General features: G+C 32.2%; 1 protein-coding gene across 2 annotated transcripts in view; it reads left to right on the forward strand.

The window, feature by feature from the left end:
• Nucleotides 1-22,861, forward strand: part of trbd (ubiquitin thioesterase trabid) — a 72,849-nt gene that overhangs the window by 44,525 nt on the left and 5,463 nt on the right. For both annotated transcript variants that reach the window (XM_085813798.1, XM_085813799.1), the window contains exons 10-11: nt 9,776-10,005; nt 16,557-16,797. In XM_085813798.1, the coding sequence (XP_085669924.1) occupies nt 9,776-10,005; nt 16,557-16,787 (461 nt within the window). In that variant the 3' untranslated portion in view covers nt 16,788-16,797. The remainder of the gene's footprint in view (nt 1-9,775; nt 10,006-16,556; nt 16,798-22,861) is intronic.

The raw sequence follows: 22,861 nt of genomic DNA on the forward strand, positions 1-22,861 counted from the left end.
TATGTTACATGAACAGTGATGCAGCAGTCGGCAATGCACGGGGAATTGTCTGCACTACAGTTTCTTGCCTGGATGGAAGTCGACAATAGATTGCCATAGAATAAATACTCTATGGTTTGGCGAAGCCCATTTACAGAGATCTGTAAGTATGTGAAATTGCAGGATATGGGTTACCTCTTCAGTCTATTAAGGTCACTGTATGGCATGGAAAAACGGCAGCTTTTGTTATAGGTCCGTTCTTCTTCGAGAAGATCACACCTGTGAGTCCCATTACATCTGTTGTTACTGACAAGCCATATGAAGCACTTTTGCATAATAATGTCTTTCCGGCATTTCAGCAGCATTAGTGTGTGAATCGCACAGTATTCATGCAAGATGGTTGCTACTTGTGTGAAGCAGCTGCTGATCGTTCATTTCAGAGATGATAAAATCATAAGCTGCCATTTTCCAGCATTGTGGCCGCCATGTTCCCCCAACTTAAACCCGTGTAATTTCTGGCTTTGAGGATACCTGAAGAATTTGTTTACAGTGGGAATCTGGCCAATATGAAGGCAAGCACCACGCATCACAAACATAGCATCAGTGCAGGTAACTTCTGAACTGTTGTAGAACATGTCATTTTGTAATTCCAACTAGTAGCTGAACAAGGTGGAGGGCATTTGTTTCATGATGCTCCTCTTTTTCCCTTGTCACTACTGTTTTCGCTGTAAACATGTATTCTTGTCTTTTCATGAATAAATTTGTCATAAACCCTTGGAGTCTGTTGTTTCCTTTTGGCTAACAACATTCCTGTATTTAACATTTAATATGTAGCTTATTTAAAAATGTATTTAATGAATTCATTTAGGCCATTACTCCTGACAGTGCCATCTATCGGCACGTTTTGGAACTATTCTTTTTTCCTTCACCAAACAAAATTCCACTGCTTTATGGTTGTTCTGGTAAAATATCAAGTCATTCTAACCAATAGCTTTAAATAGTTTTGATAGTTTTAAAGTTAGAGCGTTTTTGAAATTTCAGCTTTAACTGTATTCATCCTGTATATGTCATGATATGAATGATTTGGAACTTGGTGGTGGTGTAATAGAAGCGTAGTGAAGAAACTTTTCCTCAATAATAAAATTACCTTAAATCTGGCCATGTACGGGAAGGCAGACATGGCCAGATTTAATGTAATTTTATTTTTGAAGAAAGCAATTCTGCATTCTCAATATTTGGTTCACATACGGACGGACGTCTTATGCACCCTTATGCGCTAATTTTTTGTTAGCTCAGCACATATTCAATGAACAAAGAACGCAGCAGCAAAGCATCTTGCCAGGAGGAAAGCGTAAGTGTCACAGCAATTCAGAGGAAGAAGGGAGAGAGTCAAAAAGTTTCAGTTCATGTTAAAGAAGTTTTGGTTTGCAATTATTTAGTGATTGGACAAGAGATATCTGCATTAACGTTAAATAGGACCGCATGATTAATTTGAATGACACAGTTTAAACTTAGAGAGGAAGTCTCCAAATTAAATGAAAAATAGAAGAGGTTATAGCCAATTAAAATGAGAAGTTTGCTTTTATATTTTTTATCTTGCGTATATGTATGCAGATAATAGTGTAGTTTATTATATAAAACAGTTAAGTTATGCTCGTGTCAGTTGCACAAAATTATCAGTTTTGCTGACTATTAATTGTGCAGTTCTCTTTTTTTCATCCTATTAAATGGATGGATAAAAATTTAAGGTGCATTTTTCATGTGCCAAAAAAATGAGGGTATATATTCAAATTTTGATAAATCCAAAGGGACAAGAAAACAAAAATTTGATTAATTGAAAGTTCTTTTATTGAGAAAAGTTAATGATAATTTTAAATTACTATATTACAATATTCAGTTTGACTTTATTAACATTCAATCAAATTATGCTGTATTTAATTAATATATAGAAAGGGCATATATTTTTAATATAAAATCAGATTATTTTTAAACAACATAGTGATTCTTTTCATAGTTTGATTCTACATTTAACTTTATCTGAAATTTTTATCAATTTTTCAATCAATTTTTTTAAGAATTTACATGAAAATTTTCATTTTAGTTATTTTAATTGGGTACTATTCCGTTTTGAGGACGGTAAAAAATTGCAGCAAAAATGTATGTGCAAAAGTGCCAAATCTAGCAAACGCCCCCATTTAACAGCATGCCAAATCTTGTGTACGCGCTGATTTCAGACTGTGTAAGTTAAGCTAGTTCTATATTTCTTAAAACGCCATTGAAATATCAGTTTAATTTTTAAAACTTTTTTTGATATCCTATGGATTTAACAATTTGGATATTAAGACACAATAACAAGCCGAACAAATTCTAATTCAGAAGTCAAACAACAAAAATCAGCGTTATATTTTCAAAATTTTCACAGGACTAGTTTCGAGACTAGTTTTATTAATTCTTATGCTTCCATTCAGTTATGTTTAGCCTTTTTTTATATAAATTATAATAATAAAAAAGCATTATATGAAATTAACCTTTCATATAAATTAAAACAATAATCTTTAGATAGTTATTTACTATTATACTTCCTTTCTTGCATTAGGGTTGCCACAATTATTTTTGGCAGCACTGGCATCAACAATAGTTTGGCGATTTTTTACGGTCCTCAAAACGGAATAGTATCATTAATTAAATTTGATTTATATTTAATAATATCTCTGTGCTTATTTCATTTCTTTACTTTCATTTTGTACATTTATTACGTAATTTAGACTTAATCCAAACAATATTTAGTCGAGCTTTCTAATCTGTTTAAAAAATTTTATATAAATGTTATGTATATATATTTTTTTCAAGCAGAAATATTTTTAGCATCTCTCTTAAATTAAATTTTATTTTAGAATTATGTTTGAGATAAACACTTGCCAGAAAAAGTGTCTGTACATGCAGAGTAAAGAGTTGTCTTATTTACCGAAATGAGATATAAATTTTATATATTTTTTTCCTTTTAAATACTTATTTGTTGAGCTTTTTTCTAGATTCCCATCATTTTTGACAAGGCTTATTAGTTTAAAAGTGGTGTTTTCAGTGCAAAGATAAATAGATGGCAGCATTGAAAAAAGAAACAAGTGGATTTCACTAATGAGTATGTAAATAATGATTGGATATTTTGGGAAAGTGTCTTATTTTAAGATGAAGTGATTTTTGCCCATTTAGAATCATGGGAAGGAAGCTAGTGTGGCATAAGAGCAGTATATTGAATAAAGAAAATCTTGTACCAGTGGTCAAACACAGTGGAGAAGTTATCATGGGCTGGAGATCTATGGTTTCGAATGGAGTTGTCAAACTTGTTTTTTAGAGACCATGATAGATCAGTATGATTATTTAAATATTTTAAAAATCAATTTGAAGCAAAGTGCCCAGCAATTGGAAATGGGTGAGAATTTCTCATTTCAACAGGATAGCGATCCAAAGCATACGGCACAAAATGTGTGATTGTTCTATAATATGAACACCAATTGCGTACACCACTCCAATCCCATTGAGCATTTGTGGGATTTGCTGAAGCGTAGGAAGCATCGGCACCACATAATTTCTGAAGAAATGCTCAAAAACATCATATTGAATGAATGGAGCAAAATAATTAAGGAGGATACAATGAAGCTGGTTGAATATATGCCAGATTCACCTCTGAAGCAGTAAGGTTACAGTACAAGTTACTGACACTGCCTATATTTTAACCAGTTAACCGTTTTGTGTCGCCAGAATCGAGCCATGATGAGTATATTAGTCAGTCACAGAGTAAGTTGCATTGGTAAGATATTGGATAAAGAAGGTGGGTTTATTTTATAAAATTGAAAATTTTATTACTAATATTTACTTATTTGGTTAACATAAGCATATATTACATACATATTAAACTAAAAATGCAATAAATTAAATTAAATATTATACATATAAAAGTAAGTATTTAAATTCCTGCTGTGGAGTGATATTCAGCAAAACAGGGTACTATACACAATGGGACTTTGCAAATCGAACACTAGTAACGCAATTCCTTCCTGATCTTACGCTTGTAGCAATGCAAACATCTTAGCATAGTTTTTTTTTTTTTCCCCCAATGTTCCGGGTATATAATCCGGAACATGTTTCTTGTCTAATTGACTTATAGTAGGTCTAAATAGCCAATTTTGTGCCGATTTATTTCTTTCAATTGGATACGTCGCAGAAGTGTCTTCAATAAATTTGAGCCAAAAGTTGATATGCGATAATGTTCCATTAATTTTTTTTATATAATATGAATGCATTCAGACACAGAATGTCTAAGAAATGGAGAAATATCTTTTTGTAGTACTTTTTGAGTCGTTTTCTTGCTGTGGAGTATGCTATGATAATTACATCGCTCATAATCCATTCCACCCATTTTTTTTATTATAATCAATCACTAGCTCTGGTTTCTTTGTTATTATTTTTCTTTTCTCTGTTTCTATTGTGTTGCCATTATGTATAGTACTTACTAAATAAACCTCCCTCTTATTTTTCCATTTCATTAACATAATATACACAAAATTATGTCGCTTCTCCATAACGATTATTTCGTCAATCACAGTTAACTGGTTAAAGAAAAGATTAATATTTTAAACTATTATTGCTATGTGTGGATACTTTTCTGTTTCGTTTCAGTAAAGATCTTTTTGTGTCTCCTCTTTTTTGTGTGTGTAAAATTATTTTGTAAATTTGCATGTATGAAATATATTGAAAAGCTAGTAAAATGAGTAATAAATAATTCATAAAAAAATGCAAGGGTTGCAGCTTCTTTAGCATTCAGTTTCTCAGTATTTTGAAGTATTCCGTCTTGTGTATAGATATTTTTCTGGCAAATGTATGTCTCTCTCTCTCTCTGTATATATATAAACATTAAAAATAATGTTGACAGTGATTTCAAATTTAATGTAGTATTTTTTAGATTGGTTTAATAGTATTTCTTTCATCCTAATTAATTTTTGGGGGAAACTTTAAGGTATTCGCATGTATGAGTGAATTTTTTCAAATATTTTATGTGTAAACTAAATGAAATTATTTCTTTCACAAAGTTGAAATTAATGCCAAACCTTTAACACAAATAACTGAAATGCTTCAATAAAATTCTTACAAAATTTGCTATGAGAGCGTGATTTAAGATGCGTAAATGATGTAGGGGAATTGGCATGGTGTTTCAGAAAATGTTCATCTAAATGTCAGTTTATTGTTATGCAGTGGAACCTGGAGATACAAGCACCTCTATATGCGAGAAATTTGAGATACAAGGAAAGTATGAGCGAAATGAAAGTATGAAAAATTCGCCTCTAAATATGAGCATTGATTGGAATAACGAGCAATGAGCCAGGCTATTGGTATGCGTGACGCGTTTCCCGATCTGGCTCGACTTAGGTAAATACTCTTGTCAGATAACTCAGTGGTCTTTGATCTACTTGTCTGTGTGCTTGTGAGTTAATTGTTTTTTTACTTTTAAAATAATTATTTCACGATGCCTCTGAAGAAGATTGTTGCCTCAGATATTGCTGCAAAGAAAAAGAAGGAAGCCATGGCCATTGAAATTATGAAAGAAATCATAGATAAACATAAGCGGGGTGTAAGAGTGTTGAAATTGGCAAAAACTTATGGCTGTTTGACATCAATGATCTGCACTATTCTGAAGAAGAAGGAAGAAATTAAGAAACTTGATGTGGCCAAAGGAGTTACTGTGATTTCCAAGCACCGTCCAAAATTCGCAGAAGATGTTGAGAAGCTGCTGTTTTTGTGGATTAACGAGAAGCAGTTAAAAGGCAGTTCAGTGTTGAAAACTATCATTTACGCTAAGGCTAAGAATCTGTACTTGGATCTTCTCTGAAAAACACCAGGTATATCAATTGAAGATGAGATGATAATGAGATTTTTGGGGGTGCAGAATGGATTAACAGGATTTCCATTATTTTCAATGGGGAAGTTTGTTTCTAGATACAAGAAATACACTATATGAGCTCAATGCTGGAACGAATTAAACATGTATCTCGAGGTTCTATTGTATATAAGTGAAATATATATATTCTGAAACATAAAAACTGCAGTTTAAATTTTATCAGTCTGCTAACTAGAATGGAATCACTAGCCCACCTGTTTTGGAAGGCCCTCAGCGTGCAACTTCTTTAAGGAAATATTGATGTTGTTGTAAGATATGTTTGTGTTTGTAATATCAAATAAATTATGTATTTGTAAAGATAGTATAATTTTTCTGAAACAGACTGTACTATAGTACTGATGAACATGCTGTAAATATATTTTTTCTTCCCTATGATTTTCCTAATATATTCTTTCCTGTAGATTATTTTGTAGAGACATTTCATTTTTATAAAGCAGGAACTGTGGAAAATCTACTTTGCTTTACACAAAGATTCTAATCATAGATTTTTATTTGATAGCTGAATGTGCCACTAAAGTCCATGCAGGGAGAAATAATTTCTTACATTTTGCTTCACTTAAAGGGTGATTAGGGAGAAGTACTACTCAATCAAATTTAAGTGATGGCAATTTATCCATCATTATATTTAAATTTGGGTTCCATTACAGCGATTATTAATCTTTTTTAGAATAGGAAATATGAAGAACCATGGATTTTCCAATCGCTACCTGGATGTGCTAGCCACTTTGAAAGCATACTTAAGGAAATGCCTTATTCCGTGGGATTTTGTTCAGCATCTAATACATATAACATGCAAAATATCTCATTGTAAGAGTTTTCCACCAAAAAACTTTCTTGGTAAAGTTAAAAAAAACAACATGAAAGCAATACCTTTAGTGCAGGTAGTAATCACAACCCAGATCTATGATTTTCTACCAATGTTTTGGTAGTTTTTCAAAGCCTTTGATCCAGAAACTCGGTGTCTGTGAGCAGTGTTGCTGAATCGTGTGATTTTTCCCAAATTTGCGACTTTTGACTAATTTGTGCTACAAAAATTTTAGTATTTGCGATTTTCCAAAATTTTTACGACATCCATCGTTTTCTTATGCTCCTTTTTGTGACTTCAAAGATTTTTTTAATATATCGTAAAATGCTTCTGTGTTAAAATAATGTATCAATTAAAAATAATTTATTATTTAAAAAAAGTAGTTCATTTAGGCTTAAATGGAAGTTGATGTCTGGCAATCTGATTTATATGTGAGCTTTCATTTACAAGGCTGCACAGCCTGATGCTGGTATAACAAGTAAGGGGTAAAGGAAGTGAAAAAAGTGGAAAGAAAGAAAAAAATGCTTCAGGACCTCTCCACCACCCTCCCTTGTCTGCTGTGCGTTTTGCTTTTAAGTCAGTTCCCCCTCCCAGTTCTGTGGTGATAATGAATCGAACCAAAGAGTTTGCATCTTGCTTGCATATACTGGGTACTCAAACAGAGAATAAAATAACTTCTGATTATAATATTGCTATGAACTAAGCAATAAAAATGACTTGAAAATCAAAGTAACGGCATTTTTCTAAATAACAATACAAATAATTTAACATTGAAAGAACGAGGCTTTCTTAAGTAATCAGAATCTGAAACAGATCCACCACACACAATGGAAAGCTCACTGAAAAGCATTCGTCAATTAAAAGGTTCACAATTAAGGGGAAAAAAAAAACTGAATTAAAAAAATTAACTGCCAACTCAAAAAATTCAGTACAAAAGCTCTAATAGTCTAAACGCGAGGAATCTCTTAAGAATGTATCCATTAGAATGTTATCCGTAAATTAATTTAAAAATAGAAACCTAAACTAGATGAGAATTAATTAAAAAAAGAAATGGATATTTAAACAATTGAAAATGAGCAACATAGTTTTAAAATTTTTGCTAAAACTAAGATACTTAATTAAAAACACTAACAATCAAATACAGTCTGTAACTTACAGAACAAATAGACGGTAAATGTATGATGATATCAGAGGTCATGTGAGCATGCATAACGATGACGTGACAAAAATTACGTGATATCTGACATCATTTGTGATTTTGCGAATTTTTTAGTCTTCTTTTGCTACTGTAGTTGAAAATTTTCTGGCAACACTGTGTGCAAGTACGAAAACAGATCAACCTCATTTCAGATGCCCTGTGCATAGGAGATAGCTCCAGCAAGATGTAGCTGCAGTTGTGAAAAAAGGTAGAAGTCCAATGGAATGATGTCAGGGCAAAAGGGTGGGTGTGGCAAAAGATCCCTATTCGAGTCGTTACAGAGTCCAGCCGGTGAATGCAGACACATGTGGTCTTGCATTATCTTTATGGAACATTACCTTTTTGCACCAAAACTCAGTATGAGGGTTTTCCTTGATATCATTATCAACACAGACTAGCATCTCGCTATATGTACTACTCTTTACTGTCGGGGGTTTTACCTTTTCTAGATAGTCTTTGTGTGCACGGCAATGTTACCAGATACAAAGCATGATCTTTTTGTTAGTCAAGTTGCACTTTGTGACATTGCCAGTGGGCTTACCGGGCGCAGATCAATCCCCTTTTTGGCCTATGTTGTTGAGGTAAATCCACTTTTCAACACAAGTGACGATCCAGTCCAGAATTTTGTGCTTGCGTTGATATTCGAGCAGATTAGTGCTGGCGCGAACACATCTGTATTTATCTGCTGTATTCAGCTCATATGGCACCCAGCGATTTAACTTGTACATCAAGTGTATACAATGCATAGCAGGACTAATGGATATGGCACTAAAATCTAACTCCTTAGCAAGCTTTTGAGTAATTGCCTACTAATTTTTTCCACAAGTTCTCACAGGTGGGCCTCATCAACATCAATGGGCTGGCCAGAGCCCTTTGCTTCTGGAATGTCATAGTCCTTGTTTTTGAACTTTTGGTATCAAACCTTCACAGTGTCATGTGATACAACATTAGTACCTAAAGTTGTATAAATGATTTGGTGACATTCTGTATCTGACTTTTTGCAACAGAATTGGAAGTAAATGATAGTTCTAATCTGGTAGCGTAGTAGTTCCATTGCAGACACCTTGTATTTAATGGTAACAATATTATTTTACAAATTTCACAATACAGTGTTCTAAAGCAATTCCTTTCTTTCAAATGTCAAAAATTGTTTGACAAATTATGATTAAACATGCCAGTGCAAACTATTTGCACAGACGATAATTGTGGTGATGGGAAACTTTCGTTAAAACCCGATGTATATAAAACAACAGTTTATATTATTAGTAAGGCTTTAATGAATACTAAGTTCATTTAGTAGTTAAGTTCCAACAAGTGGAAACTTTACAAATTTTTAACTGCGCCATGCAATAACTTGTGGAACGTAATGTTATAAAAATTTTGTCTTTTGAAGAAATCTGTAATTATATCTTAGTGACCTTTTGTAAAAGCATCTCTTTTCTGAATATTTGAATTTTTATAAAAGTTCCTAATTATTATCAACAAGATAAGTTTTAAGTTTTTAAGTGATATCTGTTGATTGCATAATTCATTCATTTAATAATAGTGATAATATCACTTGAAATATTTATAGTTTATATTTTCCCTAAATGCTGCGTGAAATGTTTTTTACTGTGTAAAATCATTTTGCAGAATATCTCCTCCCCCCCATTAAATACTTTACAGAATATCTTTTTTTTACCCCTCTCCCATTAAATACTTACCTTTCTTAATTATGTCTTTCTGTTCTTGAATACTCTGTACTCTGTATTTCTGAACTCTAAATTGAATGATTTTGACTCTAAAATGTTGCATTTGTAACTTCCTTATAGTAATTTTAAACCAATGTTTTATATTTTAGGCATTTACTTACCTTTATTATGGGAACCAACATTCTGTTGGAAGTCTCCAATTGCACTGGGTTATACGCGTGGTCACTTTACAGCTTTAGTAGCCATGGAACCTGAAACAGAAGATGTTTTAGGAGCTGGTGCAAATACACGTTCTGGTGATGACTTAAGAGTGATATTTTTACCCCTAATGACAGTTGATCATCAGAGGCTGCCAGTGCACTTCTTGACTCAAGAAGAAGTAAAAATTTCATTGACTGTATTATTTAATACCTGTGTTATTGCTGTTAATATCTGTGAAATTAAATATATGCCTGTGAAATATCCCTGTGTTACCTGATAATACAAGTGTTATTGCTGTTATAGTTGTAAATCGTTGTTTACATGTTTAATCCAATTTGAATGGTTTTTCATTTTAAAATCATTCTGAGTGTCATCTGAGAATCTATTTTAAAATTCCCTGCAGTGATGTTCCCATTCTTTTTACCATCTTCAGTAATAATGATTATATTGAGTTGATAGTTGTAAGTAATGAATTTGAATTTTGACTTGCTATGTTCTTGTTGGAGCTGTGAATTTATAACGGTGATCCAAAATTTCCAAATAGCTTATTTTGGATAATGTTTATCAGATTAATATTTTCAGTACTATTCCAATGTACATTTTGTTTATTAAAATATCATTTATAAGCTTTTCAGTTAGATATAAATTTTCAAATTCTCAAAATGGTTCAATAGTAAATGGCTTCATTTACAGAGCTTTGTCTAAGTTTTATTTATATGTATTTTTCCGTACCCAGGAAAAATAATTTACCTTCAAGATTAGATCTTTGCTTAAGAGAAATTATGGATCTCTTTATTGTTGTCTTGGAATATATTCTTGAGAAGTTGGTAATTCATCACAAAAATGTTTAGTGCTGTATATTGGATGTTCTCTCAATTTTTGAAAGGCTAGAACAAATTAGAAGAGTGGTTTCGAGCGTCTGTACTAAAGAACACAAAAAAATTCCTTCTTATAGATCTCGCTGATTCATATGTTCCTTTCTCATATTAAATAGCTTTGTAATAAATAAAAGGTTTTATCGTTAAAAAGATTAACATAAGATTTTAAGACAAATGAATGACCAAGCCAGTTTGGAGGGAAAATTAAAAGAACACTGGAAATCTCACTTTTCACATTGACAGTGTTATTTGCAGATGTGAAAATGTTGAAAAATTTGTGCAGTTAAGTAAATCTTTGACTCCTAGAAAACTTTATAAAAAATGTAAAATTTGCTGAGTTTTTGAACAACTTCTTATGTAAAGAAATATAAGTTAGTGAACTGATGATCATCAAAAAAAGTGAAGGAAATTTGAGTGAAACTGATAGTGGATTATATCGCAATATTTCATAAGAATACCTTTGTAAATTTAAAAATGTGATATGACAAGAATAAGAAAAAATTCTGAATGGAGAACTTATAACTGTGAATTATTGCTTGGAAAATTTATGATTTTCCACACTTGAAGACTTTCACATTTATAAGAAGAGATTTATAACAGTTATTAGTTAGTGTTATTTCAGAATTTATTTCCATTTGAAAAATTAATGCAGAAATTTGAGATTTTTTGTGATTATAATTAAGAAATCTGATGTGGATACCACATCCTTGTATGTCCTATTATACAATTTTTTTGTTGCATTTAATTTCCTTGAATTATTCTAACTTAATTAACTGATACCTCAAGGCAAGTTGAAAATGACATAAAAAATTACAAATTTTGAAATTAAATAACCCACTCAATGCTTGTCATGGGAGCATGACACTTCTTATAATTTTATTTCTTCATAACTAATTTAAAACTTTTCCAAATGTGTAGGAACTGGATGATCGCATTAAAAGTTAGATTTCTCATTATTTGTCCAAAATTAATTATTATTTATTTATTTTTTAAAATTTGACATTGTCAAACATAATTATTTTCATCATTTAAAACATTTCTGTAATTGGAAGTGTATGACTATGACCAGTAATTGCAAAAATAAAGGCCGGGTGAGGACTTTTAAGCTGTAAGAGGGGCCGAGTGCTGCTGATAGCAATGAAAAAGGAAGGTGCATAACTTGATGCTACAGCAGTTACAAAATTTCAGCGTTCTGTGGCTGAATCATTTTTAGTTATATAAGATGCCTGTGTACAGTTGTTAAAAAAAATCAATTTTTAATCCATTTTACAATCTGTTTTGGAAAAAACATGTGTTTATTCTTTCTGTGCACATAGACATTGGGCAAAAAAGTAGTCAAAATATATATTTCTGTTGAAATATGATATTCAAAATTTTTTGCAATTATAATACTTCCTTTACTTAATATAATTCCTTTACTTGCTTATGATTGCAAAATAAAAAAATCTTGTCCTGCATCTTGTCCTTGAGAGATTATGTGCTTCATGAGTATTTGCTTAAGGAACTAGTGCTCACTTGACAGAAAACTATTGAAATTTGCTAATCGACTGAACTTTTCCAATTGCCTCCATATGCGGTGTTACAGTTATCTGTAATGGTTGGCACAGGTTGATGCTGTTAATCGTGTAAGAGATAGAGGGTCATCAAGAGGTGTAAATGGCTAGAATAACAATTCTCACACAGTACAGCCAGAACCTTATTTACAGGTATATGCTGAAGCAAAGAGAGCTCCTATGCATGCTGGTAGGCATATTAGGTATCACCAGGCCTTGCTAACTGCTAAGCTTCTGTTCCAGATGGAATTCTAGAGAACACCCCAAGGTTTATTCATTATATCCATATATATAAATCAAACCAATTCTTAGAGAATCAAAAAATTCTCGTTCACAGTATGCTCAGACGGCTTATATTGTCAAAAAAATCTACCAAGACATTATCTGATGACAAAGTGTAAAATATATCTGATGACAAAGTGTGAAATTATATCTGATGACAAAGTGTGAAATAATTGTGAAATGCAGAATCATTTTTTCTAGTGTTTGAAGGCAATCTTGGAAACAAGAAGCATTGAGACAGTACCATTAAGTGTCCTGAAGTGATTCAACTCATCCAAATAATCCTTAAATTGGTGCTGCTTCAGAAGCTAGTAAAATCGATCGGTTCCAATAAATTAGTGCTAATGGATACCTAGTTACTCTCAAATTGGATATTGGTGCACAGGACAATGTTTTACATTCTTTTATTAAAAAAAATTAATTGATAAGCCATTACTTCAACCAAAATTTTTGCTACTAGTTGGTTCCTGAAATGTCTCGTGAATAAATACAGCTATCTTATAAAACTTGTGATTGTGAATCTGGATGTACAGTGTTCGCTTTAATTCAATAAATTAATCAGGCAACCATCTATTCCGTAAATAATATGCATACTAATTTTTCAACGTCGCATTACATGATTGAAAGATATAATGATGTATTTCAGGGAATAGATTTTTTCTTTGACAAATATAAAATTGTCTTACAACAGGAATTTTTACCTGTTCAAAAACTGCTGCTCAAAAAAATACCTGTAGCACTAGAAAGAAAATTTCAAGAAGAATTGCCGAGAAGGTAGAAACATAGTAAGGGTTACAAAACCAGCTGATTGGGTAAATCCAATTGTTCTTCCCCAAAACTACAGTACTATCAGTATCTGTTTCAATCTTCATCACCTTAATAAGTTTATTAGGAAACAGCATTATCAGATTTCTTCTCAGGACCAACTGTTGTCATAACTTTAAAATTTTGTTTAGTTTTGCAGTTTAAATATTTCTCTGTAACTCATGCAAAAAAGGTTTACTATTATATATTCAGTTAGCTAATAAAGTGATGTAACAATAGATGCTAAGCATTTGATTGACATGGCGACTTGGATATTACAGATTTTAGTTAACTGTGGTTGGATGACAATCACAGAACAAAGATATCTTTAGTACAGTCAAAAGTCGTTAATCCGGACTCGGCGGGACTTCGGCGATTCTGGATTATTGATTTTTCCGGATTATAGATCATCGGTTTAAATCTGGTAAGATGGCATGCAGAAATTATAAAATTAAAAATATGAAACCGTAATTTATGAAATAAAGAACAATTATGATCTAAAGGGTATCAAAATTTACAAAAAAAAAGCTTAATATTTATTTGTTTACTTTATTAAACATTTCTTTCAATGCAAGTTGTCTAAGTTGCTTCGTTTTATGTGATAATACTTTCTCTTTAATTCTATAAACAGACATAATTTCTTCTTCAGTTACAAAGTTCCGCTGTTGAAGTCCTATAATTGCTGTGTCGAGAATACCGACTAATTTGTCATGACATTTTTTCGTTTTCAATAACCTCTGTGTCACGTTCTTCACTATCGGAAGTGAATTATAATACAAGGAATTTGATTTAAATCATATCAAATACGGAGTACATCAAGATGAAATACTACATTTAGTAAGGAATTATAAGCCAAATAAAATAAAAACATCTGCCCTGAAGATAAGGATAGTGATGACAGTCAACTTCCAAATCATTGCCCCCCCCTCCCCGCAGAGCAGCGTGAAATTGATAAACAGATTTTGGAGTGGTTAGATAAACGAAGGATATGCCTTTATCCATTTTTTGCAGCAATTCCACTTTTTGTTTAATGGACTTCGAAACATACTTTCGCTTTGTAGATCCTTTACATATTAGCAAATATATATCGTTAATTCTATTTGACATAATCGAAAGTTCAAGCTTACTTTTATAAAATTGCTCTAACAGTCTGCAAAAAATAATAAGCCGGATCCAATTCGAAGATTAAGGAACAACGCAATCTGCAACGCTAACTGAATTAGATAATTTTAGCTTAGCTTATACTGTCCGTTATACATTAAACGCGCATGCTCGTACGCATATTCGCAGCCGTAAAGGTCTTACTAAATTGCTCCTTTTCTTCAGTAATTCAGCCGTAAAGGTCTTCAACGCGACGCATGTGCATAAAGTTTGTAGCTTTTAGGTCCAGATTATAGATCATTCCGGATTATGGGTGTCCGAATTAACGACTTTGACTGTATATCCGTCTTCTCTCAAAAAAAGTTCCCCTGTCTTGAATCTATGAAGTATAATTTGATGTAAATATGGGCTAATTACACTGTTTGCTGTAATCAATTTTAACAGGATGGTTCATTTTCACTTATCTGTGTTTTATGTGTAGCAAATATATATTTAAAAAGTTTCTTATATACACTCTCTCTCTCTCTCTATATATATATATATATATATATTTAAACAAATTAAATTTAAATTTTAACAAACACATATAAAAGTAAAAAAGCAAATTTAAAGCCAAAATTAAAAAAAGCAAATTTAAAGCCCCCCCCCAAATGTGTAAACATATAAAAGATTTAATTCTCGAACTAATCTACAATATCATTTAAATTCAGAAGCATAAGCAAATCAAGTGCAAAACCAATCCATGAAAATAAATTAAAAAATTTAGCAAATTAAATTAATCCAAACAATTTTTTTTTAAAATGCATAAGTGAATGACTGTTGAGCAGGCAGGAGACAGACTTATCAAGGGGAAGTTGCCTCCAAACCTAACTCTCCAATCATTCAATTCGTGTTTCGCCATTCATGCAGGCAAGGGTAAAAGTCAAAAACAAAAGTAAAAAGTGAAGAATGTCCAAAAAGAAATACCAATAAAGTGGTACCCTTAGAAATTAGCATTTAAGAATTAAAGTTCTAAAAGGAAAATACCAATGAAGTCTTTTGAGAAACAAGCAAGTAAAGTAAGTATTAAATTAAACTTTTTTGAAAAAATTAAATTTTTAAAAAAACTAATTTTTTATAAAAAATAATCTAGAAACTAATGTATTTTAGAAACCCTTGTCTACAGAAACCTCCCCGACACGAATGTGCATATCAATAAAAAGAAACTAAAAAAGAATTAGACATAATCCATATAAACCAATAAGAAACATAAAGAACTATTTCACAATTTTTAAAAAACAAATATATACTTAAAAATATAATTTCATATCTAGAAAATACTTAAATACTACATAAAAAATTTAAAAAATACTTAAAGCAAGTAAATAGTAAGTTTTAATTCTAACTTACCTACCAAATGAGCGTTGGGGTCTGCAAAAGTGTTTTTAAAGAGAAGTAAGTGTGTTCTTCAAATAAATTATATAGATGGCGCTGATGTAGGTAAAGTTGAGTGTCAAGCTGCTATCTTTGTTATATTAAAATTTTTTTGCAAACATTAATATTAAAATATATAAATAAATCTAGAAAAAATTAAAAATCCTAAAGGTATGTAATTTAAGTTTTAATTTTAAAACTTCAGTAAATATATATTATGTGTATGTATATATATATATATATTTACTGAAGAAAAGGAGCAATTTAGTACAAGTTTTTTTAAGCCATTATATATAAGGTTTGTTTTTCTTTGTTATGTAAATAATTTAAAGTAATAGTTTAACCTTTTGGCGTGTTATATTATTTTATTAGTAATTTTCAGGTAATTGAGGCAGCTAATTAATTGGGTCAAAATCCTAATGTATACCAATTAATTGAACATTTATTCTAAAAATGTGCAGGGTTATGGCTACTGCATACTAGTCTTTATACTGCATGATTTTTAGTGTTCAAAAGCATTTATTATGACATATAATTTTTCACTCTTCTTTTCATCAAATATAAATGTAAGATGCATAAATTTAATTATTGCAAATTAGTATGGAAGAATAACTATAATTTTTGCTGATGTTTTAGAAAATTAATTTCTTTTATTAGTTGAAAAGTTTATAAAAACCCTTTTTAAATTTTTAAAATAGTTGGGCCAAGAGGAAGAAATTATGAAGCAATGGCTTGACTGTTGTGTTACAGAAGGTGGAATCCTTGTAGCTCAGCAAAAAATCTCAAAGAGGCCACTTCTAGTAGCGCAGATGGTTGAGGAATGGTTAGCATTTTATCGAGGTCTCACACGTAGGCCTGCAATTCATTCATCTTCTCCAGAACCTCACACTCAAGTCTATTCTAGTGATGGGGATTCAGATCAAGAATAAAATAAAGAAGGTATGTATTCTTTTAGTGCATATTTTATTCAACTGATTTATTTAAAAAAAAATTAATGGTCTGTTTTAGGCATTAGTATTGTCGTTTCATTGAGATCATATTCAGAATGAAAAACCAAATTGTTGTTAGTATGCTTGGCATCAGATCTTTCATTTATTTTTTCAGTTTATTGGTTTATTTTCCTCAATATTTTCAGTGTTATTTAGAAACTTTATGGTAGCAACATACCAAGTATGGACAGATGTCAGAGTATACTATATAAGTAAATTTAAGCAGTATTTAAAATAACATTTGAGTACTTTCTCATTGTCTGCCCTCTTGGCTTCAACAGCCAATAGAATTACTGCATTTGGGTGCACTTTTGAGTAACTGAAACACACATGGATACGCATGTTTAAGTACTTGTAGATTTATATGCTTCATATTTATTTAACTATCATTTTGCTGTTATTTAATCATCATAGTTATTCACTGATGTAAAGGTGTAATTACCAGCCATACAGAATTTTAATTTTTCTTATAAAATTTCTTATTTCTTTTATGATGCTTCTTTTTATTATTTTTTATGAACAGAACAGTAACTGTGAAGCTATAAAAGTAGCCAAGCATATTCTTTTTGCTAATTCACAAAGTTGCCAATGAGCTGGAATTTTTCGATGGAAGGTGCAAGTGATCTGAAAGTACCATTAATTTTAGTTGAAATATAGAATGCACCATGTTAGTACTTTTGTCTTTGTATGTTTTTTTTTATACATTAAAAAAATTTGAAGTTTTCTCCATGCTATTCACCAAGTAATTCCCCCCCCTCTTGATTTTTAAAGGAAAGGAAAAAGTACTGAAGTGATATGATATTCATATTTTTTACTTCTTAATAAATCAAATGTTTTTAACATTCTTTCTAAATTAAATAAAAAATGTTAGCACATGGAATATTCAGATCTCTTTTCATGATGAAAAAATTATGATCGATTGTGAATTATTGTTAATGGTTAAATATGGTTAATTTGGACCTCTTTTTATCATGGGCAAAATATAAATGATTGTTTTTGGACTGCTGCCATTTGAAGATGATTTGAGTCGGAAGTTTATCTATAATGTTAATGCCATTTACAAAACAGGCTGTAGTAATAAGCAAGTACTAATGTTTCTCCATGCTGTTCATTATGATAATTTTTCGGTCTTATTTTTAAGTGGTTAAATAGTAAATGAAAAATGTAAAATACTCTTGTAATATGGCATAACAACACAACGCTCATCATTGTCATAAAAAATTTAAAAACAGTGTATTCTCTATAGTGATATTTTATTCTTTTCTTCTGTTTTAATCTTACTTAAGTTTATACCATTTTATATCCATGCAAGAAATAATTAGAACAAATTCTTAAAAAAATTTGGGGAGAGGGGCTTATTTCTAGAAACTAAGCAAAAATGACAATAATTCAATCAAAAATAAATCTAATGTAAAATTTGACGATGTTGGTAAATGAAAGGTGCTCTACAGATTGGTTCTATGCAAGGTGGAGACACTGCAGTATGCATATTTGGAGAGTAAGACTAGGTTTTATTGTGATTGTGAGATTCAGTCTTCATGAGTGAGATATAATAAAATACGATGGCTACGTTAAGAAATTATTGGCAACTTCGAAATTGATTATTCTAAATTTGATTTCTCCCCTTAAGTTCATCTTTTCTCCCAAACTGCATAACACTGCTTGAAAAGAGAACTAAAACCTAAAATTAAAGCTGCAATTCGTTAATTTTAGGCACTTGCCTAATATAAATACTATTAGGCACCTGCCTAGTATAAATACCGCTTTGCAAGCAATTACGTCATTCATTTTCTTAACTTCTGCCCTGCAAATGTCTCTGCACTGCTATGCTTACTTCTGTAAGATGATGTACTTTTTAACCTGTAGCGTTGCGCGCCTCCAACTTGCACGCAACCAAGAGGTGACTGTTGAAACTGGATAAAAGACAGAGTCTTGTTAAGGGTTTAAGTCCCTTTTTTATTCAAAGTAATAAATTACAAGTGCGTGCTCTTGACGCTCACAAACTACGCCAACTTGGCGGTAAAATAAAAACAATAACCTGAAAAGAACTGAAGACAAGACTCTAACTACGAGGCTCTCTAAAAGTAACTAACCTCACCGCGTTTTACAATACCGCTTCTAATTCAGCAAACTTGAAGATCACGTTGAACGATTAACAATACTTCCAGGCAAGCACACAGGCCGAAACGAGGGGTTCTTCAATTTCTGGCTAACTACCTCCGCGCTCGTGAAGTAAGAACAGCACACCTCGAACTCGTTTCCTTTCTATTTAACTCAGAATACTTCCGCTGATAATTTGAATCCTTGCGCGTTCTACTAAAATTTACATACTCTGGCATTGGCAGTTCCAGGGGAAAGTAAGGCTTGACAGGAAAGATAGTTTAAACTTAAAATAAATGTTAGTTAAAATAAATATAAACCCTACATTTGCCGCTGCCAGAATTTGGAAAACTTGGAAGCAGGTCCTACAAACGACCTGTTGTAAGTTTCTATAATTCTGAACTAACTCTCGAGAACCTCGTTTACACAAAAAAAAAATCTTATGTAACAAATTGTATACTAAATTTCTGTGTATATTTATAACTCTCTCTTCTTACAGCAACTTTTCCTGGACTTCATCAATCAATCTTGGTCTTTTCCTTCCAGCATCTGGAAGGAATAAGTATCAGTATCTTTCTAAATACATTATAATTTACACTTTCTTGACACAATAAATTTTTGTTTTTAAACGATTCGTTTTCCTTAGTTATTGCTTAATTCACATTCATTCAATTTTTCAAGCATTAATTTAACTTTACCCTGGCTCTCCACCATGTGTGGTGTCAAACGGGAATATTCGTGTTTTAGTCTTACAACACTTCCCCTAACCACCATGATTTGTTAGAATTCAACGACCAAATAGACACACCTTACTCGACATTCTACAACTCGATGAGCTACTTTAACATTCTTAAAAATTCAAGTGTAGTTGGAGAACCCTACAAAACACATTCATTCTAACTTCCCCCTCATTCATCTTTAAACATGCAGGCTTTCGCTCTAAAGCATGACTTTATCTACAGTTTAATACTTAAATTTTGAATTCATTCCTTTTGAGCATTTTACTTTTAGCATCTAAAATTTTATGCTTCTAGACTAAATTCTACTTTTACATAACATTCAAGTATTTACGTACATTTACAAAATTTTAATACATATGATTTTTACAATTTACCATAAAATGAATAAGAGAAATAAATTTTTACTTTACTCATTCTTTGCCAAGCTGGCAGCACTGAAACTAAAATTCTTATTAATACAAGAATACGAAGTTATTTTTATCTTCGGCCAAATTTTGGCTTTAACATAACAGAATTAGTCTTTCGACCAACAGAAAATGCTTGTTCTTAGCTTTTATACTTAAAGAATATAATACTTTTGCCTTAGCTAAATAAAGTAAAACAAAACTAAGTCTCAACCGAGACATATTGACTTTCGTCAAAACATAGAACTTCGTACTTATGCATAACATTTTGGAACAAAAGAGAAAAAAAATTTTATAGAAGATTTTAACTTATCTTTGAGTTTTCGATGATTGAAACTCCGTCATTCTTTTCCGGCAATATTGTTCCCAAGTTAGAGGTTTCATGGACGTCAATCTTCTCCTTACTGACCTCCGAGTGTCGTCCACATTAGTTTTTCTTTTGCGTCCTCTGCATGCTGGCCTCTTGGCGGAGTAATCGTCTGGTTGTTGTCGTTTCCGTTTTTCCATGGGACGGCTGGTCTTGACGTCTTCCGGTCTGGAGTCCTTCTTGAATTTCTTCTGATGTTCCTGGTATTTTTGTTCCTCCTGTTGCCATTTCAGTTTCCGGAACGGCGGCCTTGCTGGCACCTGACTCTCTGGCCCTGGGCGCGTTCTCCTTGATGTATAATTTCTCCTGCGATCCGTTGTAGGTGGTGTTTTGCTCTTTACCACGTTTTCTTTATGCGGTGCATCTGTATTCTTGTTTTTCTTAAATGCTGGAGTTTGAAAGTTTTTATTTTTCCTTTTTGATACCGTCGTCCAGGTTGTAGAAGGGCTAGGTTTCTCTTCAGTTCTCTGCTTCTTGGGTGGTGGAATAGTTGTTGTTATTTCTGGACCTTCTATTTTGTTTAGACTTGAGTCCTGTAAGAAACTTTTAAGGATTTCAAAATCATTTGGATTATAGTATTTTTTCACCTGGTCGGGACTTGCTTTACAGATCTCCCCTCTCTCGTTCTTAAGATATAATACTACTCCTTTGATTTCCTGAATTACATAGAGACCTTCAAATTTTGGAGCTAGCTTTCCCGTAAAATTGTCTGGGGCACTTGATAAAGAAAATTTCCGCTTCAATACTTTATCCCCAACTTTAAAATCTGCTTCACGGCGTTTTCTATCATAATATGCTTTCTGCCTATTTCTTGCCGTATCCGAGCTTTTAAGCGCCTGATCAAACAGTTTTTGCACATCTTTCTATTTAAACTCTTGCTCTCTTTGTTGCACAAAGAATAATTTATCTAAAGGCGTAATTAACTTTCTGCCTAAAAATAATTCTGCTGAGGTTTTTCCCGTAGTATCGTGATTTGCCGTTCTTAAAGCATAAGCTAATTCATTTATGTAGCCATCCCAGCGCTTGTGATGTGTGCTCACGTAACTGCGAATTATTTTTACTATATTTTTATTAACTCTTTCTGCTATGTTAGCTTGTGGTCTATACGGAACCATTTTGATATGGCGTATGCCAAGTCCATTGCATATGTTTTCAAATATTTGACTAATGAATTGTTTTCCGTTATCGCTAATGACTTTTATCAGTGCACCGTATTTTAAAATGTATCTGTGTAAGAATGCATCTGCGACTGTTTTGGCTGACGCGCGTTTAAGTGAAACAATTTCTGTCCATTTTGAAAAATGATCTACTATTGCTAAAAGAAAACGATTTTTATTTAACTCGCTCTGGGGGAAGGGACCAAGAAGATCTATGCCTAAAATTTCATTCGGAAATGTAGCGCGAATGCTGTTTAAGTACCCGGCCGGGCTGTAATTAATATCATTTATTAACTGACATTGATTGTAGGACCTGACATACGCCGTTACTATTTTGTATAATTGCGGGAAATATACCGCCTCGCGTACCCTTTTTAAAGTCTTTCTGACCCCTAAATGACCTGCTGTTTTCGCGTCGTGTAATTCCTTCAAACTGCTTAATCGAAGCGAGGCTGGGATGACTGGTTTGTACTCGAGATTTTCGTTTGTTGTTTTCGTATAAAATAATAAATTATCTATTATTTCATAGTTTTCTGCTCTATTTCTTATCGCATCGATATCTGTGTGCTCAAAGCTTTCGGGGTCTTTCAAATATGCATAGATATTTCCAAATTCAGGATCAGCTTTCAGTTCAGTGGTAATCATATCTCTAGAATCTAAAATTTTTGAAGTCAACACAGCGCATTTAAGTTCCTTTCCTTCATCGTCCAGTTTTATACGAGAAAGTGCGTCAGCTACATTGTTTTCCTTACCCAGTTTATATTTTATTCTGATATTATATTCTTGGAGTTTTAAAGCCCATCTTATTAACCTGGGCATTAGGTTTTTTCCTGAGTAAAGTCTACCAACAGCCGCATGATCCGAAAAGACTGTTACTGGCGCTTTGCCGAAATAAACTCGAAATTTGTGTACAGCCATTAATACGGCTAATGTTTCTCTTTCTGTAGCTGTATAATTCCTTTGTGTCTGATTCAATGTTTTACTAAAAAATGCCAGAGGATGGCTATTTTGCATAAGAACCGCACCCACCGCATAGTCTGACGCATCTGCTGCAATTTCCAGGTTTTCGTCCCCCTCCGGGAATTTTAAAACAGGGGCATTGATGAGCGCTTCTTTTAATCTTTCAAAAGCTGTATTTGCTTCCGCTGTCCACGTAAATTTACCTCTCTTTCTTTTGATTACTAAGAGTGGTTCGACGATATTAGCGAAATCTTTTATGAAAGACCGATAGTAAGAACATAACCCA

The sequence above is a fragment of the Stegodyphus dumicola genome, chromosome 3 (assembly GCF_044657685.1).
Source record: "Stegodyphus dumicola isolate Sdum_Otavi_A_Nest chromosome 3, ASM4465768v1".
Lineage (NCBI taxonomy): Eukaryota > Metazoa > Arthropoda > Arachnida > Araneae > Eresidae > Stegodyphus > Stegodyphus dumicola.